This window comes from Sapajus apella, unplaced genomic scaffold (genome assembly GCF_009761245.1).
Source record: "Sapajus apella isolate SASKATOON/1434 unplaced genomic scaffold, GSC_monkey_1.0 scaffold58, whole genome shotgun sequence".
In the NCBI taxonomy this organism is placed as follows: Eukaryota; Metazoa; Chordata; class Mammalia; order Primates; family Cebidae; genus Sapajus; species Sapajus apella.
Genome location: NW_022436998.1, coordinates 4,017,543 through 4,037,191, shown reverse-complemented (window position 1 = coordinate 4,037,191; position 19,649 = coordinate 4,017,543). Strand labels below are relative to the sequence as shown.

The 19,649-nt window shown below is 41.4% G+C and overlaps 1 protein-coding gene and 1 long non-coding RNA gene across 2 annotated transcripts; both read right to left on the bottom strand.

Annotated features, from left to right (window-relative positions):
* Positions 1-489: 489 nt before the first annotated feature.
* LOC116528327 lies at positions 490-19,366 on the bottom strand. Its single transcript, XR_004258984.1, has 3 exons — positions 19,356-19,366; positions 13,374-13,383; positions 490-765 (listed from the first exon to the last, which is right to left on the bottom strand). It is a non-coding gene; the product is annotated as an uncharacterized LOC116528327 (long non-coding RNA).
* On the bottom strand, positions 8,182-13,260 carry PPP1R3C (protein phosphatase 1 regulatory subunit 3C). The gene is made up of 2 exons (XM_032245552.1): positions 12,756-13,260; positions 8,182-10,604 (listed from the first exon to the last, which is right to left on the bottom strand). Exons 1-2 carry the CDS (start codon positions 12,956-12,958, stop codon positions 9,665-9,667), a joined length of 1,143 nt encoding a protein of 380 aa, XP_032101443.1. The 5' UTR covers positions 12,959-13,260; the 3' UTR covers positions 8,182-9,664.
* Positions 19,367-19,649: the final 283 nt, after the last annotated feature.

Sequence of the window (19,649 nt, the reverse complement as noted above, 5' to 3'; positions counted from 1 at the left end):
TGTCCCAGACTGGAGTGCAGTGGCACAATCTCAGCTCACTGCAACTTCCGCCTCCCAGGTTCAAGCTATTCTATGGCCTCCCGGGAAACTGGGATTACAGACGTGTACGACGCCCAGCTAATTTTTGTAATTTTTAGTAGCGATGGGGTTTCACCATATTGATCAAGTGATCTGCCCGCCTCAGCTTCCCAAAGTGCTGGGATTACAGGTGTAAGCCAGAGCACCTAGCCACCAATAACCATTTTTTAATAAATTCTTGGCTTGAGGTTTTTCAGAGCATGAAGAATATGAATTCAGGTTGTAAATCCATAGAGAACCAGATGGTGTTTATGAATGTTAGGAAGAGTTGATGGGGGCTTTTATTCCATCTATTAGATTGGTGCAAAAGTAATTGCAGTTCAAACCATGAATTTTAAATCATTATAGCTAGGCTCAAACATATCTTTATTAATCAAAATAGGAACCATTACAGTCAACACATTTTTGCCAATGAGAAATGTTTGTTTATTCCTGTAGCATAAAAATCAATACTTCAGGATTCAACAAACTTTTCTGCATCCTGCTGGTTATAGAAGCGTTTTCCCTGCAAAAAGTTGTTGAGACGCTTGAAGAGGTGAAAATAGCCGGTTGGTGAAAGGTCAGGTGAATATGGCCGATGAGGCAAAACATCATAGCCCAATTCATTCAACTTTTGAAGCATTGGTTGTGCAACGTGTGATAGGGCATTGTCATGGAGAAGAATTGGGCCCTTTCTGCTGACCAGTGCTGTCTGCAGTCATTGCAATGTTCAGTGCATCTCATGGATCATCAGATGTAATGGTTCTGCCAGGATTCAGAACGCTGTAGTGGATCACACTGGCAGCAGACCACCAAACAGTGACCATGACCTTTTTATTGTGCAAGTTTGGCTTTGGGAAGCGCTTTGGAGCTCCTCAGTCCAACCACTGAGCCGATCATTGCTGGTTGCTGTATAAAATCTACTCTTTGAGACGTCATAATCCGATCAAGAAATGGTTCATTGTTGTTGTGTACAGTAAGAGAAGACAACACTTCAAAACGACTATTTTTTTAATTTTCACTCAGCTCCTGAGGCACCCAATTACCAAGCCTTTTCACCTTTCCAATTTGCTTCCAATGCCAAATGACTGTAGAGTGGTCGACGTTGAGTTCTTAGATAACTTCTCATGCAGTTGGAGGAGGACCAGCCTCGATGATTGCTCTCATTTGGTCACTGTCAACTTCTGATGGCCAGCCACTATGCTCCTCATCTTTAAGGCTCTTATCTCCTTTGCAAAAGTTCTTGAACCATCACTGCCCTGTATATTTGTTAGCAGTTTCTGGGCCAAGTACATTGTTGAAGGTGCAAGTTGTGTCCACTGCTTTACAACCCATTTTGAACTCGAATAAGAAAATCACTCAAATTTGCTTTTTGTCTAACATCATTTCCATAGTCTAAAATAAACATAAAATAAATAAGCAAGTAACAAGTCGTAAGCAAAATAAATAAATAAATCGAGAAATGCCCATTAAAATGATGTATAACATAACCACATTTATTTAAGAATGTATTCCAATATCAAAAGGTAAATCCCAACAATGCAAAAACCACAATTACTTTTGCACTCACCTAATCTCTAAAGCTAATGTTGAGACAGGCATCTTTCGTAACTGAATTTCTCCATAAAAGTTATGTTATTTTCTTACTGAGAGTATATCCTGTCTAGGTCTTAGCAATACCAGATATTCACTGTGACACTCCCAACTCACCCACACACCATATTGGGCCCTAATCCTTTGTCTTCTGTCCCCTTAGCAGTCATAGCTGTTAAAAACAAATGTTGGTAACCTAGGGATTAACAAATAGCTTCAGGACAGGTGCCAGTTCAACGCACATTTACCTCTCTAAAGACTTGCTTTTGCTTTTCATATAGGAGGGCAGAGAAGACCTTTAAGGCCATCGTTACTCTTCCCAGCTCAGCTTGATAATTCTAAAAATATAATTAGAAAGCATTTTATCTAGCATTTTTAGATGTTTCATACTGGGAGGATTTGGGAGAAGGCAGTCTAGACTTTAAAATTTTCAAGGCCAAAGTCATCTTGGTCATGTTGTATAGGGCATAACTTTGGGGATGCTATCAAACACTTCTTTAGGTACTACAATAATCTCTAGAGTACTCCTAAAGAGCAGAGGTGAAATAGTTTTTCAGCCAGGCTACAAACCTGGTTATATTCTTCAATTTTTATAGTAATAAAGTGTATTTATTCCCTTCTTCTTATAATAGGATGAGGCATTGGACTAAATGCTTTATACAAGTTATTTCACTTAAGATACAACATGTAAGGTTATGACAAAGTAATTTGCAATAAACTAATGTTCCTGATGAGAATAATCAGAAGCCATTAAAAAAATACCCCAAAACTTTTTTGAAAACATTGGAGAGTTTCTGAGACAACCAGGGCCTGAAATAAGCAGAAACTACACAGAGAGAATCAAAGATCTAATGGACTTACACTTCTGAATGTGAGAGGAGCTTTGAGGCAGATCAATACTAACATACAGGTCAACTAAAAATGCAGGAAAAAAATGCCAAAAAATCATTTAAAGGCATTAAAGAGCTACTTAAACAAGTAGGACTTTATGGTTAGGTTGAGTTTTTTTTTTGTTTGTTTGTTTTTTTACCTGGATGTATTTGCTGATTCTGGGAAGGCAAAAAGCTAAGAAGCTGAGTGTTGCCTGGGAAGAGGGCCAATAGCATTGATAGAGCCATCGATGGCCTCATAGAGCTAGAAAGAAGAAAATGTAAAAATTCAGAAGTCAATATCCTGGTGAGGAGGGTGTATGTGGAAAACTGAATCTAACACTCAGCCTATTTTTCACTCAAGATATTTGCCAAACTCTGAAGGGAAGGAGAAAGAGGGAAGGAGGCTAAGAGGCCCACCAAAAAGACTGAAAATCAGAGGGGAGTTCTGGCAGATTCAGTATGCTGAGAAACAAAGATTAGAGTTCAAAACCTTCCAGGAGGAGGAACCCTGGTGCAAACATCAAACTCTCAGCTTTAGAAGGCTGTAGATTAGGAGCAAAGGTGAACCAAATATAAATATAGCTTTACCAAGACTGCAACTTTGCCTTGACTCAGCTCAATCCCTCATTGAACTCAGGCAAGCAGCCCTGAATCTGTCTGGCAGAAGAAACAGTGAATACTCTCTGAAGGAAGATTATACATCTGGTGAAATTCTCTATCTTTTCATCTGTTTTCTTGAAAAACAAAAAAAATTTTTAACAGGTTCTCACTCTGTCACCCAGGCCGGAGTGCAGTGGCATGATCACAGCTCACTGCAGTTTCAACCTCTCAGGCTCAAGGGATCCTCCCACCTCAGCCTCCCCGGTCGCTGGGACCACAGGCCCACAACAGCACACCTGGTTAATTGTTGTGTTGTGTTTGTTTGATTGATTTGGATTTTTTTGTAGAGACTGGGCTTTGCTATGTTGCCCAGGGTGGTCTCAAACTCCTGAGCTCAAGTGATCCACCCAGTTTGGCCTCCCAAAGTGCTTGGTTTACAGGTATGCACCATAATGTTCAGCCCTAAAATTTTTAATATCTATTTTTGTTATATGTAATACTGGTCATTTAATCAAACATGACAAGAATACCAAGAGGCAACACCACATAAAAAAAGAAAAAAGTATATAACAGAATCAGACCAACAGGAGATTCAGATTTTGGAATTAGTAGACAAGTACTTTGTGATTAAACATCATTAATATTTCCAAGAAAAATAGAGGAAAGGGGGGAATGGATGAAAGATGAAGATGTTCACAGAAAATTAGAAACTATCAAAAATAACTATAAAAAAATTTTAACTCAAAAATAGAGCTGAAATTTTGAAAATGCAGACATGTGCTTAAAAGCAGAATTAGACATAGCAGAAGAAAGGCTATGTGAACTGGAAAACAAGTCAATAGCAAATATGTGAACGGAAGCCCAGACAGAAAAAAAGAGTGGGAAATAGAGAAAAGAGGAACATGTAACACAAGTCTAATCAGAATCCCAAAAAGAAAAGAGAAAGAACATGAGACAGAAGAAATATTTGAAGAGCTAATAGCAGAGAATTTTCTAACCTCTACCTAAATCCCTACCTAGAAGTATATATTTACTGAAACTATATTTCAAAAATGAAAGCTAAAGATTTTTTCAATTAAACAAAAACTGAGAGACTTCTTCACCAACAAACATACATTTAAAGAAATACTAAAGGGATTTCTTTTCAGGCCAAAGGAAAAACAATCCAAGATGGAAACACAGAAATACAGAAAGAATAACAGAATGAGTAAAACACAGTTAAATAAAAAATAATGGTGACTGAACAAAACAACATGATACTATCTCATGGGGCTTAAAGTATATTTAGTACTAAATACATAATAAAATGCAAATAATAGGAAGATGGTAAAGTGCTTAAGGTCCTAGCTTTATCAAAGAAGGTGTCAAAATGATCATTTTTACTCTACTGTAAGAATCAATGATGTGTGTAATCACTAGGGTAATCACTAAAAGAAAAGGAAAAGAATCTGTAACTAACAAGTTAATAAACTGGAAAAAAATAGAATAACAAAAAAAATCCAAAAGAAGACAAGAAATAAATGAAAAAGAACATAAACGAATGGGTCAAATAGAAAACAAATAATAAAATGGCATACATCAACTCAACTATATGAAGAATGGGGTTAAATACAAACAGACAAAATAGTCTACTTAAAAGGTACACTATGAAGAGTTTTGAGAAGTATCATTTTGTAAGTGTTGTGACCACATTAAGTCTGAGCTCAAGCCTTAGCTCCAACACTTACTAACTCTTTGACCTTAGACAAGTGACAAATCTTGTCTGTGCCTCAGTTTCCTCTTCTGTAAAATGAGCTTAATAAGAGAAACCACCTCATAGAACTGTTGTGAGAGTTAAACAAGTCTATAACTTAGAACGGTGCTGCGTTATATAATTATTAGTCACTTCATATGTGTCCCTACCCAAATCTCACCTTGAATTGTAATAATCCTCATGTGTCAAGGTTGGGACCAGGTGGAGATAACTGAATCATGAGGGCAGTTTCCCCCATACTGTTTTCGTGGTAGTGAACAAGTCTCATGAGATCTGACAGTTTTATAAATGGGAGCTCACCTGCCCAAGCCCTCTTGCTTGCCACCATGTAAGACATCCCTTTGCTCTTTCTTTGCCTTCTGCCATGATTGTGAGGCTTCCCCAGCCATGTGGAACTGTGAGTTCATTAAACCACTTTCCTTTATAAATTACCCAGTCTTGGGTATGTCTTTATTAGGAGCGTGAGAACAGACTAATACACCACTGGTATTAGCCTCACAACAAGCTTGTAAATAACCCGTTTCATAGAGAATTAAATTGAGACTTAAGTGATAGTGCAACTTACCCAAAATTACCCAGCTGGGGTGTTACTATGAAGTGATAGGATAGAGAAGTGAAAATGTCTCTAGCACTCATGCTCCATGACAGCAGAAATCTTATTTGTCTTGTCTTGTTCATTACTATACATTCACTGCCAAACACACAGTTAGTGCTCTATAAATATTTGTTGGGTAAATGACTGACTCTTACTACAGTGCTATTTCAGATACTGTATTCTCCCAACCAGTAACATAGAATACTAATATTAGTACTAAGTCCTTATTTGAGAAAAGAATCTCAAAAACTAATACCAATCTTCAACCAGAATCACCTGAGTTTAAGCCACTGACTTAACCAACTTTGAAAGCACTCTACCTTGGGTCTTGTACTGTAGGATAATCTATTTCCTTTATAGCTTAAGCTATGTGAGTCAAGGGATCATGTTACTTGTGCCCAAAGGCCTCCTCATTAATCTACTCCTATATACAAAAGATCAGAGAAGAGAAAAAGAAATTATCAATGGGTAAAATAAGAAGTCCATGTCTAGGCTGTTCAGCAGGAGATGGCATGGGCAGGGCTGGAGTGTTGGAGAAGGGGCAGTAGGCCAGGCTCTACTATTTCTGGAGGAATCCTTTGAGCCATTATATGACTCTGCTCTGAATAGGGACAGTTGAAAACATTTCACACAGCTTAAATCAGAGGTCCTCAAGCTTGATGCATATTGGAAACATCTGGAAAACTTTCAGAACTGTCCAATGCACAGGTCACAACTTGGACCAATTAAATCAAAATCTTGGGAGGTTCCAGGAGAGACATCAGTATTTCGTAAAGCTTACCAGTTAAATCTGATATGCAGCCAAAGTTAAGAACTGCTGGCTTAGAGGGGCCATCCAAATCCAGGGATGAGTGTCCACTCATTGTTGGAAAGAGGGAAAGATCAAGGCCAGGAGTCAGCGACGCTGCACATGGGCCGCTCTGAGTTTGGGATCCTTGCCCACTAATGAGAGAGTTTGTTCAGATCACAGCTCCAAGTAGCTACTGGAAAACTCTATGAGGAACCTAGCGATGAAAGCTGAGGTAGAGATTCTCCCTTTGCAGCTTGAAGGGCCAAACTTGTGTAGAACTTTTGGATTCACATTGATAAAAATGCACAGTTCACTCCCACACTAGAGATTTCAGCTTGGGGATGAACTAAAAGGAGAGCCATCAATTTAGAGGAAAAAAAATAGTCCTTCCTTGTATAACTAAATTAAACTTTATATATTTTTGGAACAGAATGTCATGCACTCCAAATTCAAGTGATTTTCTCATGTTAAATTTTTAAAAGTAAAGTTGCTTTTACTATTAGGTGAGATATCAGGATGTGAAATACAGTTAATTCTATTTCATAGTAAAACTCCAGGAACACCCTGCTCTTTGGCCAGCTCCTCCCTCCTCAGCTGCCCACCGTCACCCCAAAATTGGGTCAGGCTGGCACAGGTGACCAGCACAAGGTGGCCATGCCTGCTAGGAAATAGCTCCCCTGTAAGAAGGGGGCTGTGGGAGAAGGGGCACCTCCATGGGAGATTTCAAGAAGGCCATGTGAAGCAAAGGGAGGGATATTAAGTGACCAGTCAATGTTCAGCTGGCTCAACCTGGCCACGCTACCTTGAAGAAGTCACTTCACCTATCTGGATCTTAGTTTCTTCTTTTATAAAGTTAGGCACTTGAGCCCCATGGTCTTCGAGGTCCCTGATAGACCCAAGTTTGATTTTTCTCCATCTCTTGGGAACAGGGCACTCTCTTCCACCAATCATCAGCATAAATAGAGAGGAAACAAAATAGGGGCTATAAATTCCAGCACTTACAGAGGTCGGCAGATAGTGGAGAGTGAAGCCATGGTTGGAGACTGTGGCCAATGACGCATCTAAGATGCATGCCCCATCTAAAGGGCACAGCTGCTATTCGACTTCGGTATTGGTTGCCATGTGGGAAGACCTTATAATTTTTTCAGGAAAAAAAGTAAACCCAGATTTTTTAATGTAGTTCACTGCTTGTAACATCATGGCAATAAATTCTTTTAAAATCCTGTGTCAAATAAAATACATCTGTGCCCAGATACAGCCTGTAGGCCGGTGGCTTACAGCTCTGACATAGAGGATTCTGTGATATGATAAAACTTTATTCTTCATAATTGGGCCTTTTTAGTAGCTTGGTCAACATCGTGCAGATCTTTCTTTAAAAACGCTGTGCACATTTTAGGCAGAACTAGAGTAACAACTTAGATCACAGACCTGCTGCCTCTCACTCCAAGTAGCTGGGCTGCTCCCTTCCATCCAGAACTGGTGGCCACTGGCCTTTCCCTATGCCCTCTGTGTAGCTGGAAGTTATGCCCCTTCAGGAAGGTGCTTGCTCAAGACATAGAAGCCACTCCAACCTTTCCCACACCAACTCCTTGCCCATTAAAGCTGAGACATGGCCTCCAACATAACCCTGACCCAGCAGAGATTGTGTGTGTATGTGAGCAGAAACCACAGATGCAGACAGTCAGAGTTGGGGGAGAAGCAGTAGCAGCAACTCAAGTCACGCTCCTGCTCCCCAGCCCAGTGGTCAGGTGGTAGGAAGGGTGGTCACTAATGGGACTGGGGCCTTGTGAATATCCTCAGATAGATCGATGTCTTGGTCCCTACTAACTCTGCTTAGTTGTTCCTAAACAACAAGAAAAAATGAGAATGTCAGTTTAGTTTCTTATTTGACTGTGGCTTTGCGAAAGAAAATATACCCGGGTCTTATATCAAACACATTTATTCTTAAAGTGAGAAGCTCATCGAGGATAGCTAGAGGAGAGTGAAATATTTACAGTATAAAAAGTATGGATGCTAGCCAAACTTCAAATTCTGTCACTGCAGAGTTATTCCAATAGTACTTTTCCACCATGGCACATCACACATGTTAAAATTAACTGCATTCTTGTAACACCTCTCAATGACGTGCACAAAAATAGAAGCAACATTCTGGGACTGCTTTTCTTAAGATCCTACAGAATGGATTTCTGCACACTCAAAAACAAGTATAATACAACACATTCAAAACAAGTCACATCCATTTTTCTTAAAAGAAAACAGCGAGATGAAAATAGGCAAGCGATGGGTTGCTACTTCTACGTGCAAGGTACTGGATTCTTGCATTGAGAATCTTAGTGTCGGGCCTCACGTCGAACGTCACATCAAAAGTGTGCAGAAAAATGACTCACCTTCAATATGAAGGATGTGAGTTGTGTACAGTGACAACAGTCTCAAAGATACAACATTATTGTAGGAGGAATGCCTGTGTACAGAGTGGACCTTTTTATGAGGCCAAAATCTCATGAGTTATCAGATGACCATTTCAACATTTGGGTTAAGCAATGACAGTTTTCTGGTTTAGTCAAGGCACTTGCAAAGAGCTATCTTTGACATGACATGAAGTCCCTATGTATTGTTAGCCATTGATGATGGCATGGTTTTGCTGTTCCAAGCATTCAATAACAAGAACCCAAGCATGATGTTTTGACCACAAAGTCACTTATAACATTAGGACTGCAAAGCTGGATTTGCTTAAACTTTCCCCAAATTATGATTTTTTTATAGATAACATCTGAACAGAAAGGCTTCACTTAAGATCTTGATCTTCAGAGCTGTAATTCATCTTCTTCCTTCAATACCACCCACACTCTTAAAGGTTATTTGACTTTTCTCCACAAGGACACATAGAATGGATCTTTTTCCCCTCCACAAATAATTTCCCCAGGAGAGAACTGTAAAACCAACTTAAAAACACAAAATAACCTTACATTTTTTCCAACAACAATGATCAGACCTCCCACTCCTCTGACTTGAGCTTCAGAGCCTTTTGTGTATACTTTTCACACATTCCTCATACCATTAACACAGCTTTCCATCACCATCGGCCATTCTCCCTCAACTTTTCCTTGCCCAACATGAAAGCTAGTGGATTGAGAGGGAAGGAGGAAGGGCACTGAAAAAGGATTACCTTTATAAAAATAGTTTTCAACCTGCTACTTGATCCTCCAAACCCCAATTGAGTAGCATCATCTGTATAGACCCCAACACCAAATTCTCACGTGGCTTTCTTTTCCATAGCCAGGTCTCAAAAGCTCAGATCTAAACCTACTGATGGAGTAGCAAAGGCTTCCTAACATTGAGCAATACAGACCTAGGATTGCATGGGGGGATATGACAAGTCAAGACCAGTCACATTGTTGCTTAATTCATCGATAAGAGGCCAAGTTCTCCATTCTCCCCCAGCTCTGCCACTCTGGGAAGAGACCACTAGCCAGCCTCGGACTGCCAAAGATTGTTGACTCTAACTCTGTTTTAGGAGACGTCTGGTGGAAGGCACAGTCCTGAGGTGCCATCTGTGTCTGCACCCCATCAGGCTTCCACTGAACATGGACAATTCTATAATTCTGACCATCATTGTTGTCCCAAAAGACTTGCCCATTAGCATGGTAAGAGATGCAGAACTCAATTCTCTGCTCAGTTGGAATGACAGTGGGTAAGTCAATGGCAAATGAGAAGGTATCACTATCTGAGCCACCATACACATTTTTCATATAGACACAGTCCACGTCAGTGTAGCTTTTCCAAGAATCAAAAGTGATACGGACCTGAACTTTCTTCTCAAAGCTCACGTTTTTGACTTTTACCGTCCCTGTCACTGTTCGCTCTTGCAAAGAGCAGTTCTCCAGACAGACAAAGTTCTTCTGAAAGTGGTTCCGGAAACTTAGGTAATCAGCTGAAGGCTGAGGGAAATCTAAAATCAAGTTTTTCTCCTCGTGGAGTTTTAAGCCAGAGGAGATATCATTAAGGTCCAAGAGATCAAACTGGAGATCCCATGCTGGTTCTTCTGGGATGTCAGAGAAGACATGGATCGCAGTGAGAGAGAGGCCCTTGGAGTCAGCAAACACAACGCGCTTCTTGGCTTGGTTGTGTGAACACTTCCAGTCATTCGGTGATTTGGTTTCCTGTTTTATGTTGAGACATGGTTTCAGAGGCTTTAATTTACTCACAAAATGTCTTCGTTGAAAGTCATTGTAAGGGCCCAGGAAACTCTTCACGGGTGGTGAATGAGCCAAGCAAAGCCTCATGGCCACATCCACTGGCATGACTGAACTTGTCAAAGGACGTGGATCTAAAACCTGGATCATTCTGGAATGCAAAGGGAAGGGGTATTATCACCTGGATCGGAAGTGCTCTTCCCCAGTGCCAAATGCATATGTACTATTTTTGTGCTAACTGAATGACAGCCAGTGCACTAGTATCAGGCAGGTGCTGTCATATGCAGTAAAAGAGAACAGTATTAAGTGATCAGATCTTCTTTCTATGTGTACCTCTACCTTTGGCTGGCTAAAGGCTGACTAAGTGTTATTGCTTAAAACACTTAGAGGGGGGTGGGGTCTCAGTTTCCCCATCTGAGAAACAAAAGTGTTCGATTTTATGATCTCCAAGGCAGCCTTAAGAATCATGTGCTCTGTTCTGGACCAGTGGTCCTCAAACCTGTCTGGTCACCATGCCTAGGGAAGTTCCCTCCTCCCTCCCTCTCTCCCTCTTTCTCTCCTTCCCTCCTTCCTTCCTTCCTTTTCCTGGGACTTCATGCCTCAGGGAATCCCTTCCTCCCTTCCTTCCCTCCCTCCTTCCTTTTCCTGGGAATTCCTTCCTTCCTTCCTTCCTTCCCTTCCTTCCTTCTTTCCATCCTTTTCCTGGGACTTAGAACCACTGAGGCAGAACTTCTGGGACTAGGGCCAAGGGATGCATATGTTCTTAAAGCTTCCCAGGTGATTCTAATAACCAGACAAGTTCAGGAGCCACAGTTCCAGACCCTCTCCTCCCTCTGGATGCTTTGGTTTATTTCGCTGCTAAATTGATTGACACTTCTCTGGTAATTCACTTGAAAAGAAACAAAAATAACATGCAACAGTTTTGAGAGTGAGAAGGCTAGAGAAGTCGAATAATTCTCTTTGCACTTTATCATGCTCTTCCTCATTTTTCACAAACAACCACTGAAATACAAGTCAACAATTCATGCACTTAAAAACTGTGTGTAATTGATAGTTCACCTAAAGAGATGCCCATGACAAGTCCACATTTAAGTGGAAAAACTGATTACCTGAAAGTTGGAGTGTTTTAAGATATACATTATATATATGAACTTGTAAATATTGAAAAACTCTATAGGAAATATGCCTTTCCTAATAATAATTATTATCTCTGGGTGATAGGATTATAGATGATCTATTTTCATTTTTTTTCTTTTTTGGTATTTTCTAATAGGCATTTATAAGTAGAAAGACAATAAAGCTATTTAAAGTTTTAAACATGACCGTGCTCAACAATATTAAACCAAAAAGCGTTCATAAAGAAGACTTTTTTTCTGGCCTTTAGTCCTCATTATATATTTCCAAGCTTATGGCATTAGGATTTTTTCCCTATCTTAGCCTTACAAGTAAGAGGTGTGTGTATGCTGTACATGACATTTCTCAATCTGGCTTTAGTAGCTCTCCTCACAGCAGCTCTAAACATGTGTGTAAGTGGTCATTATCACAAAAATAAGTAATAAAGAACACAGAATTTACTGTATTAGCTCTGGGATTTTTCTGGGAGACTTGCAAACTTAGAACAAACAAATGAAAGCTAAAGCTATATTTGTGGATCTAATAATAGTTAATAGGCAGGATTTTTAGAGAAGTCTTCTGCTAAGCTATGTCTGGAGAAGCTATTTAAAGTAGTTTTATGGAAGGGTTTTTTTTTTTTTTCTTTGACTTTTTGCATTTATAGAAGGACAGTTTTAGTACTGGGTGATTTCCCTGGAACTTTAAGTCCTGGACAAGAGTTAAAAATAATCAATTGCTCAAACTCTTGAGATTTTGCTATGGCAAACTGTGATAAGAAGGACGAATGACTGCAAACATCGTCCTGTAAATTTTTTCCTCCAAGCTAAACCACCTAACCAGCAATGTCAGAGTGCTATTCTCGCCACGTTAGCTGCCCGAGTCTTTGGGATATTTGTGCAGGACCAAAAGAACAGCCGCATCCATAAGAAAATCCGAACTCAAGCTGATTCACGTTAAGATCATTTCTGCTTTAATTTGCTGATTTCTAAAATAGGCTCTGCTTAAGAAATAGAGCCAAGTTTCTATACCTCCAAGGCCTCTCTGTTGCCAGATTCAACTAAGCAGTCAGTCCACTTGTCCTCCCCTGGTGTGTCCCTTTTCAGAGATGACAGAACTGAAACGCCCCCCAACTTCCCCACAACTGCGCGTCCCCTTGTGTTCCCGGCGCGCAGAGTTGCAGCAGACCTACCTGGTGCAGCTCATTAGGCAGAGAGGCGCGGCGGACTGTGAGAGCCAGCACCCGCTGCCTGCACAAATTTGAACCCCAGCTACCGGCCTTGCCCCCACGGCGATCGCTGGGACGGAATGAGGGCCGGGCGCCGAGAGGCCGCTTATCTGCTCCGAAGCACGTGACCCGATCCCTGGGACCAATCGCCGGGCCTCGGGCCCCATGGCGCGACCAACCAGCGCCCAGCGAGGGCACGGGCCCTCGCCCCGGGAGCGTGATCGGCCTCGGGCCGGACGTGCAGAGCGCGAGCTGGGCGTCCCGGGAAGGTCCGGGATTCCCGGGCCAGCTGGACTCAGCTGCGGAACGGGAACCCTGGGCCAGGGGCCGGGCAGGCACGTACCGCATGCAGCGGGCGCCGGCCAGGAGAGAGCGCAGCCAGCTCGCCCAGGAGGGGCGCCAGTGCCTCAGGCTTGGGGCGGCTGTTACTCGCGAATGGCTTTATAGGTCAGTGCAGTTGAATCTACACACAGAAGATGTGGCACAGTCCGAATGTGTATGTATCGCATTTGAAATGTTTATATTGTTCACTGCCCGCTGTATCCGCGTTCCTCCCTCGCCTTAGCTTGCGCGACCCCAAACTGGCTGCATGCTTTTTGGTTAGGGTGAGTTCACAGATGCACCCCACAGTAGACAGCTGCCAGGAATTACCAACTTATCTAACAAACGTTGTTAGGAAAGCATACGAGCCCCAGAAAACACAGAGGTTTAATTAATTAAAAGACACTTTGTATTTCTGTCTGTTCTTCGATTTTCTCCCCTGAGGGGGACACTAAAGCCTAAAGTGAAATGACCATTTTCACACATAGAGCCTGTCAGAGGCAGCAGTCAACCCAAACCCCTCACTCAATTCTGAGGTCCTCTGGGAGTGGTGTGGAAATCAAAATGTTAAAATACAATTTTAAAAAGCACGCTGTTATGTTTCATGAGTCTTCTGAGTCAGTCACTTTCGCTAAGGTTTCATTTTGTTCAGTTTGGGGATTTTTTTAGACCATCATCTACAGCTGTAAAATTAAATGTCTATCTAAGTCAAGTCTAAATTATTCCCACGTCCTAGTTCTGCTTTACTGAGATATCCATTAGTCAATTAAAATATACAACAATTCCTGTGTCTTTTAAACAACTGTCAAACAGTGGAATTGTTAAAGTGGAGTTATTAGAGTGAAGAAAAAAATATCACGCTGAATATCACTGGAAAAAGCACTTTATGCCTGGGTTTTATTTTTGGAATATCTAACTCATGGCAGGTCTTCTAGCCCCCTTAGCTCAAACAAAACGAGCTGGAAGGTCTTTGGATTGACACTTACTAGCTACATAAATGTAGGCAAGTTCTAACCTCAATTTCCTTATGTGTAATGGTGCCAATGAACAGACTCAGCATAATACCCAGCCCCTGTGTTGAACCCTGGCTAGCTCCCAAGTTTCTACTTGATCTCTCAGATAGAGGTTTTACTCTATCACCTCAGGACACCTGGTGCCTGAGCTAAAATATTGAGAATAGCTGCTGCTTGTTGAGCCTTTACTCTGTGTAAAACACTGTGTGCTATCGATTCAGTTCTCACAACAACCCTATGTGATATGTCCAATTATTAATCCCATTTTAGAGAAAAGAAAACGGAGACACTGAGTGGTCAGGAAACCTGTCCAGAAGATCACTTGAGGCCAGGAGTTCGAGACTAGCCTGGCCAACATGGTGAAACCCTGTCTCTACTAAAAATACAAAAATTAGCTGGGCGTGGTGGTGCATGCCTGTACTCTCAGCTACTCTGGAGGCTGAGGCAGGAAAATCGCTTGAACCCGGGAGGTGGAGGTTGCAGTGAGCCAAGATTACACCACTGCCCTCCAGCCTGAGTGACGGAGTGACACTCTGTCAAAAAGAAAAGAAAAAGGAAAGCAAGAAAAAACCTGCTCAGGATCCCACAGATAGAGCAGGGATTAGAGCCTGGCTGATGCCAGAGCAATAACCACTGCACCATACCACCTTCTTTTAATGACCCATCAATGGTTAGAATTATGGAGGTAGAAGGAGGTGATAGGCATCAACCTCTTTATTTCACAGATGAGGAAGTGAAAACTTAGAGAGGTCAAGCTGCTTGCCAGAGGCTGGCTAGGTCTGAGCCAAAACTAGAACCCTGGGTATACTTTTCCTCTACCCATAATCATATATTGAGCTAAACAGTAAATATTACCAGTTAAAATGATGGAGAAACATGAATAACAATTTATGGTGATCACATTTGGAGAGAAAGATGTGCATGCATAGAAAACAATGTGCTCTACAGAAATGTGAACAGTTCATTTTGGGATGGTGAGATTATGAGTGATTAAAAATGTCTTTGTTGTTCTGCTGCTCTGTTTTCTTTTTTAAATTTTTCTATAATGAACATAGATGACTTAATTAAGACATAATTTTTCAAGGGGGTTTAAACTTTCAGAGTCAACTAACATATATAGCTTACCTCCTAGGTGCCAAAAACTGTGGTGGAAATTTTCACACGCTTATGCCATTTATTGGCACCACCCTTTCAAGTTGCACCTGTTCCATTCATACAGTTTTTCTCTCCTGCCCCCTGGTGCCTAATAATGTCATAGTAGTCACTCTCCCTTTCAACTCCTTCAAATGGAAGATTCAGGGAGACCATGCTTTCTCCTAAAAGGACTCAACACTCAATAAACTTCTAAACTGGATGATCCAAGCTTTTCACTTCTGTCTCCTTCCTGGAGACAGAAGGGTCTTACTCCCCTTCATTATGAGAGGAACTGGGTTGGAATCAGTGTTCTTAGTTGGGGGTCGCAGCAATGAAGACAGAGTAGACAAGGAATTCTGGGGAGTTTTATTATTATTCATAGGATTTCTCCCACTGTGGTTTGGCAGCATCTAAACATTGTTTGGTCCTACCCATCTGAACAATAAATCTATCAGCAGGAGATTATTGAGCTGCGCAGTATTTCTAGCTCCATGCCAGGGGTTCCAAAGTCTCAGCAACCATAATCCTTTGACCGTGGGGAGGTTACCATCATTATTACAGAAAAACAAATTCATAAAATAACCAGGGGACATTTTAAGAAGCTACTAAGCAAGCGGATGATGACTGTGGGGCTTACACAAGTGGGTGTCTTACAGCATTCGCTCAACACATTGCCTGAGAGTTGCCTTTGGAAAAACACCCTGGGGGGTTGCCAAGTTGCTAACTCATTTTCTGCAAGCTTGTCTTTTTTCAATGCCTAATCAAGAAAGTCCTTTAGAGTTCAGCCCCATAGTTATTAATATAAAAATATCAGTACTTTAATCACAGTTAGTGGTAACTGAGAGGAATCTCACAGGTGATCTTCACTGAAGATCAGTTATGAAGTTTCAGTGAAGAGTCAGGGAAATTGAGAATTGTTTTTTAAATTATGATTGAAAGGAGCAGGTTTTGCATTTTGGAGAAAAAAAAAGGTACCAATTTATTTGTCTCGGTTAATAGTAAGCTCTCTTGTACACTATTTTCTTCTTCCTTCTTTACCTACATTCAATAGGAACCCCAATATTAGATGAAAGGATATAGCCTGAAAAAACATATAATGCCTACTTTGGGCTAGGCACTGTTTTAAGCACTTAGAAATATTAAATCATGTAATCTTTATAAGAATCTGGTGAGGCAGAAACCCATTTCACAGATGAGGAAAATAAGACATCTGGGGGCAAATTGTCCAAGATCACACAGCTAGTAGGTGACAGGATCAGGTTTCAAACCCCTCTAGAATCCATGCTCCTTGTGCATGAGTTGCTCTGAAAAGTGCAAGCACCACACTGGTACCTACTAAGACCAAAAAGCAGCTCCAAAGCCAGAGAGATCCTGAAAAGAGAAGGCTCCCTGTGGAATATCTGCGAAGCTTCAAGGAGGTGGTGGGACTTGGGAAGGCCAGGAAAATGGGAAGAACTTAAGTATGGTGTGATAGCATCTTTAGGGCATTTAGATGACAAGAATACAGCTGTGTGGCTCAACAAGTGAGAAAGCAAATAATATCACAATTGAAACGGTGCCAGCCACCCACAATCCACTCAAAGGGCATATTCCCAGAGGCAAGTGGGGGAAGTAAATGGAGTAACAAATCTGCTTGTTGCCAGGTATACTATGCTACCAAACATTCAGTATAATTTTCACTACTGGAAATGTTTGAGTTTTTACTTCAAACCTCACTTGTAAAATATCCCAGTAAGAGCAGAGAACAGTCTGGGTATGGTGGGAAAGCATAATTGTTAGCAATAATAAGGGGTTGAAGAAAGTGCAGGGCTGGGCACAGTGGCTCACAACTGTAATCCCAGTGCTTTGGAAGGCCAAGGTGGGCGGATCATTTGAGGTCAGGAGTTCAAGACCACCTGGCTAACATAGTCAAACGCTGTTTCTACTAAAAAATACAAAATTAGCTGGGCATGGTGGCAGGCTCCTATAATCCCAGCTACTCAGGAGGCTGGGACATGAGGATCACTTGAGGCGAAGGTTGAGATCGCACCACTGCACTCCAGCCTACGTGATAGAGCAAGACTGCGTCTCAAAAAAAAAAAAAAAGTGCAGACACCACCTGAAACATGTAGGTATCTCAGGTGAGGTGAGGAAAAGGAGAGAGGAGGGTAGATGAAAAAAAAGGATGGTATCACTGTATCCAGTTGGCTTAGTGGCAAATGGATCATGTGAATATTACACACATTTGCTACACATGCTTCAGGACTTCAGAGATAGGAACAGCCTGTGGGGGTCAGGATGGCCAAAGAGGACCAGGACTTATTGAATAATTACAAGGAGAACGATTTGGCTAGAAATGAGGATTCTGGCTGGGGAGAATGGAGAAGAGGGGTCAAAAGAGAGTGGTTTGTTTTTTTTTTTTTTAGACTCTCACTCTGTCGCCTAGACTGGTGCCATCTTGACTGCAACCTCAGCCTCCCAGATTTAAGTGATTCTCCTGCCTCAGCCTCCCCAATAGCTGGGATGACAGGTGTGTACCATGATGCCTGGCTAATTTTTGTATTTTTAGTATTTTTTAGTAGAGACGGGGGTTTCACCATATTGGCCAGGCTGGTCTTGAACTCCTGACCTCAAGTGACATCAAGAGATACTAGCCCTACCAGCTTAAATGTTTTATAAAGTTAAAGTTTAAAAAAATAAACTGGAATTGGTGTATAAGTAAAAAATCAGATCAGTGAGATGAAAGAGTTCATCAAATAGACTACTTACATATCAGAATTTCATATATGATACAGGTGGGTATTTCTCAGGAGCTGAAGAACAGCTTATTCAATAAAAGGGCAGCTGGCTAGACAAATAGGGTGGGGTGGGAGGATTGGAAGGATGTATGTAAGAAATTGTTTTATTCACACCTCTATAGAGGGGGACAACAGTGCTTTGATTGCACAGCAACATACATGAATAAAGCACCTCATGAGGGAATTCTGCAAAGGAAAGACTGGCCTATTCAACTGCCCTGTATGCTGTAATTTGGGTGACTTAGAGAGTTTTCTTTTTGATTTAGGACTTATGGGATAGAGAAAAAGTATTGGGGCAATTAGTAAGAAAAAGCTTATTGAGACAATACATTAAATATACCTTTTTTTTTTTTTAAGATGGAGTCTCACTGTGTCACTCAGGCTGGGGTGCAGGGATGTGATCTCAGCCCACTGCCGCCTCCGCCTCCTGGGTTCAGGCGATTCTCATGCCTCAGCTTCCAGAGGATCTCGGATTACAGGTATGTGCAACCACACCCAGCTAATTTTTATATTTTTAGAGGAGACAGAGTTTCACCACGTTGGCCAGGCTGGTCTCGACCTCTTGACCTCAAGTGACCTGCCTGCCTTGGCCTCCCAAAGTGCTGGGATTACAGGTGTGAGCCACCATAACCAGCCTAATGTATACTCTTAAGTACACATTCCTTCCTATCTCAAGTTCCTCCTTTCTAAGAAGCAGGAGAAAACCCTCCATGGGGACAGCTGATGGGTTGTGTCTGTGCTGGATGGGCCTGGATGCCCCATGTGTGTTCTATCGCTCTGTCTTGGCAGGGATATGCACCTCTAGTTTATTTTGCTAAATCTTTATATCCTGACTTTGCAGTCTGTCTTTTTGCTTGAAAACCCAATAGCCTTTGAGATGCAGAGGCTCTCTACCTAACCAGGCCACTGTTTACTCACCAGATTCATGTTGTCTAGAGTAGTCTACTTTTCAGCTCTATAATCTGGTTTCTGGACTCAGCTGTTAAACTTTAGCTATTGAAGGGGTTTTGAAGACCCTTTGGCAGAGGAGACCAAACTGAAAACAGGTCCCCCATTTGTAAGGTACCATAACACTTTCTTTCTCATATAACAAATTAAACATCTCCTCCTCTGCGAGTCCTCTCCCCTCACACATATACAAACACATTACGTCACCTTTTTCCCAACTCTGGACGTAACTGTTAGTACCTGCTTGCTCCAAAAGATGTTCAGAACTCTTCGTTCTTTTCTTTTAAACCAGAATGCTGTATTTTCTTCCTTAACCATGGGGAGAAAAAGCAGATCTGGTCTAAGCCAGAGCTTTGTGTCTATCAGAGAACTGTTTCTGTTTAGCTGCTAAATGCCTGGTAAGTGGTGAAAAGTTCCAACTGGGGAAAGTTGGGGAGGATTAACAATTTCCAGATCCTACTGAGTCAACTGTTTTTACTAGGGCTTTAATATTTTGTCTGAAGTGTAGCAAATCCTCTACAACATCAGCCACAGTTTTAAAAACACATTTTTTATTTGTAAGGTCAAGGGTACATGTGCAGATTTGTTATATAGGTAAACCCATGTCACTGGGGTTGTTACACAAATTATTTCATCATGCAGGTATTAAGCCTAGTACACATTAG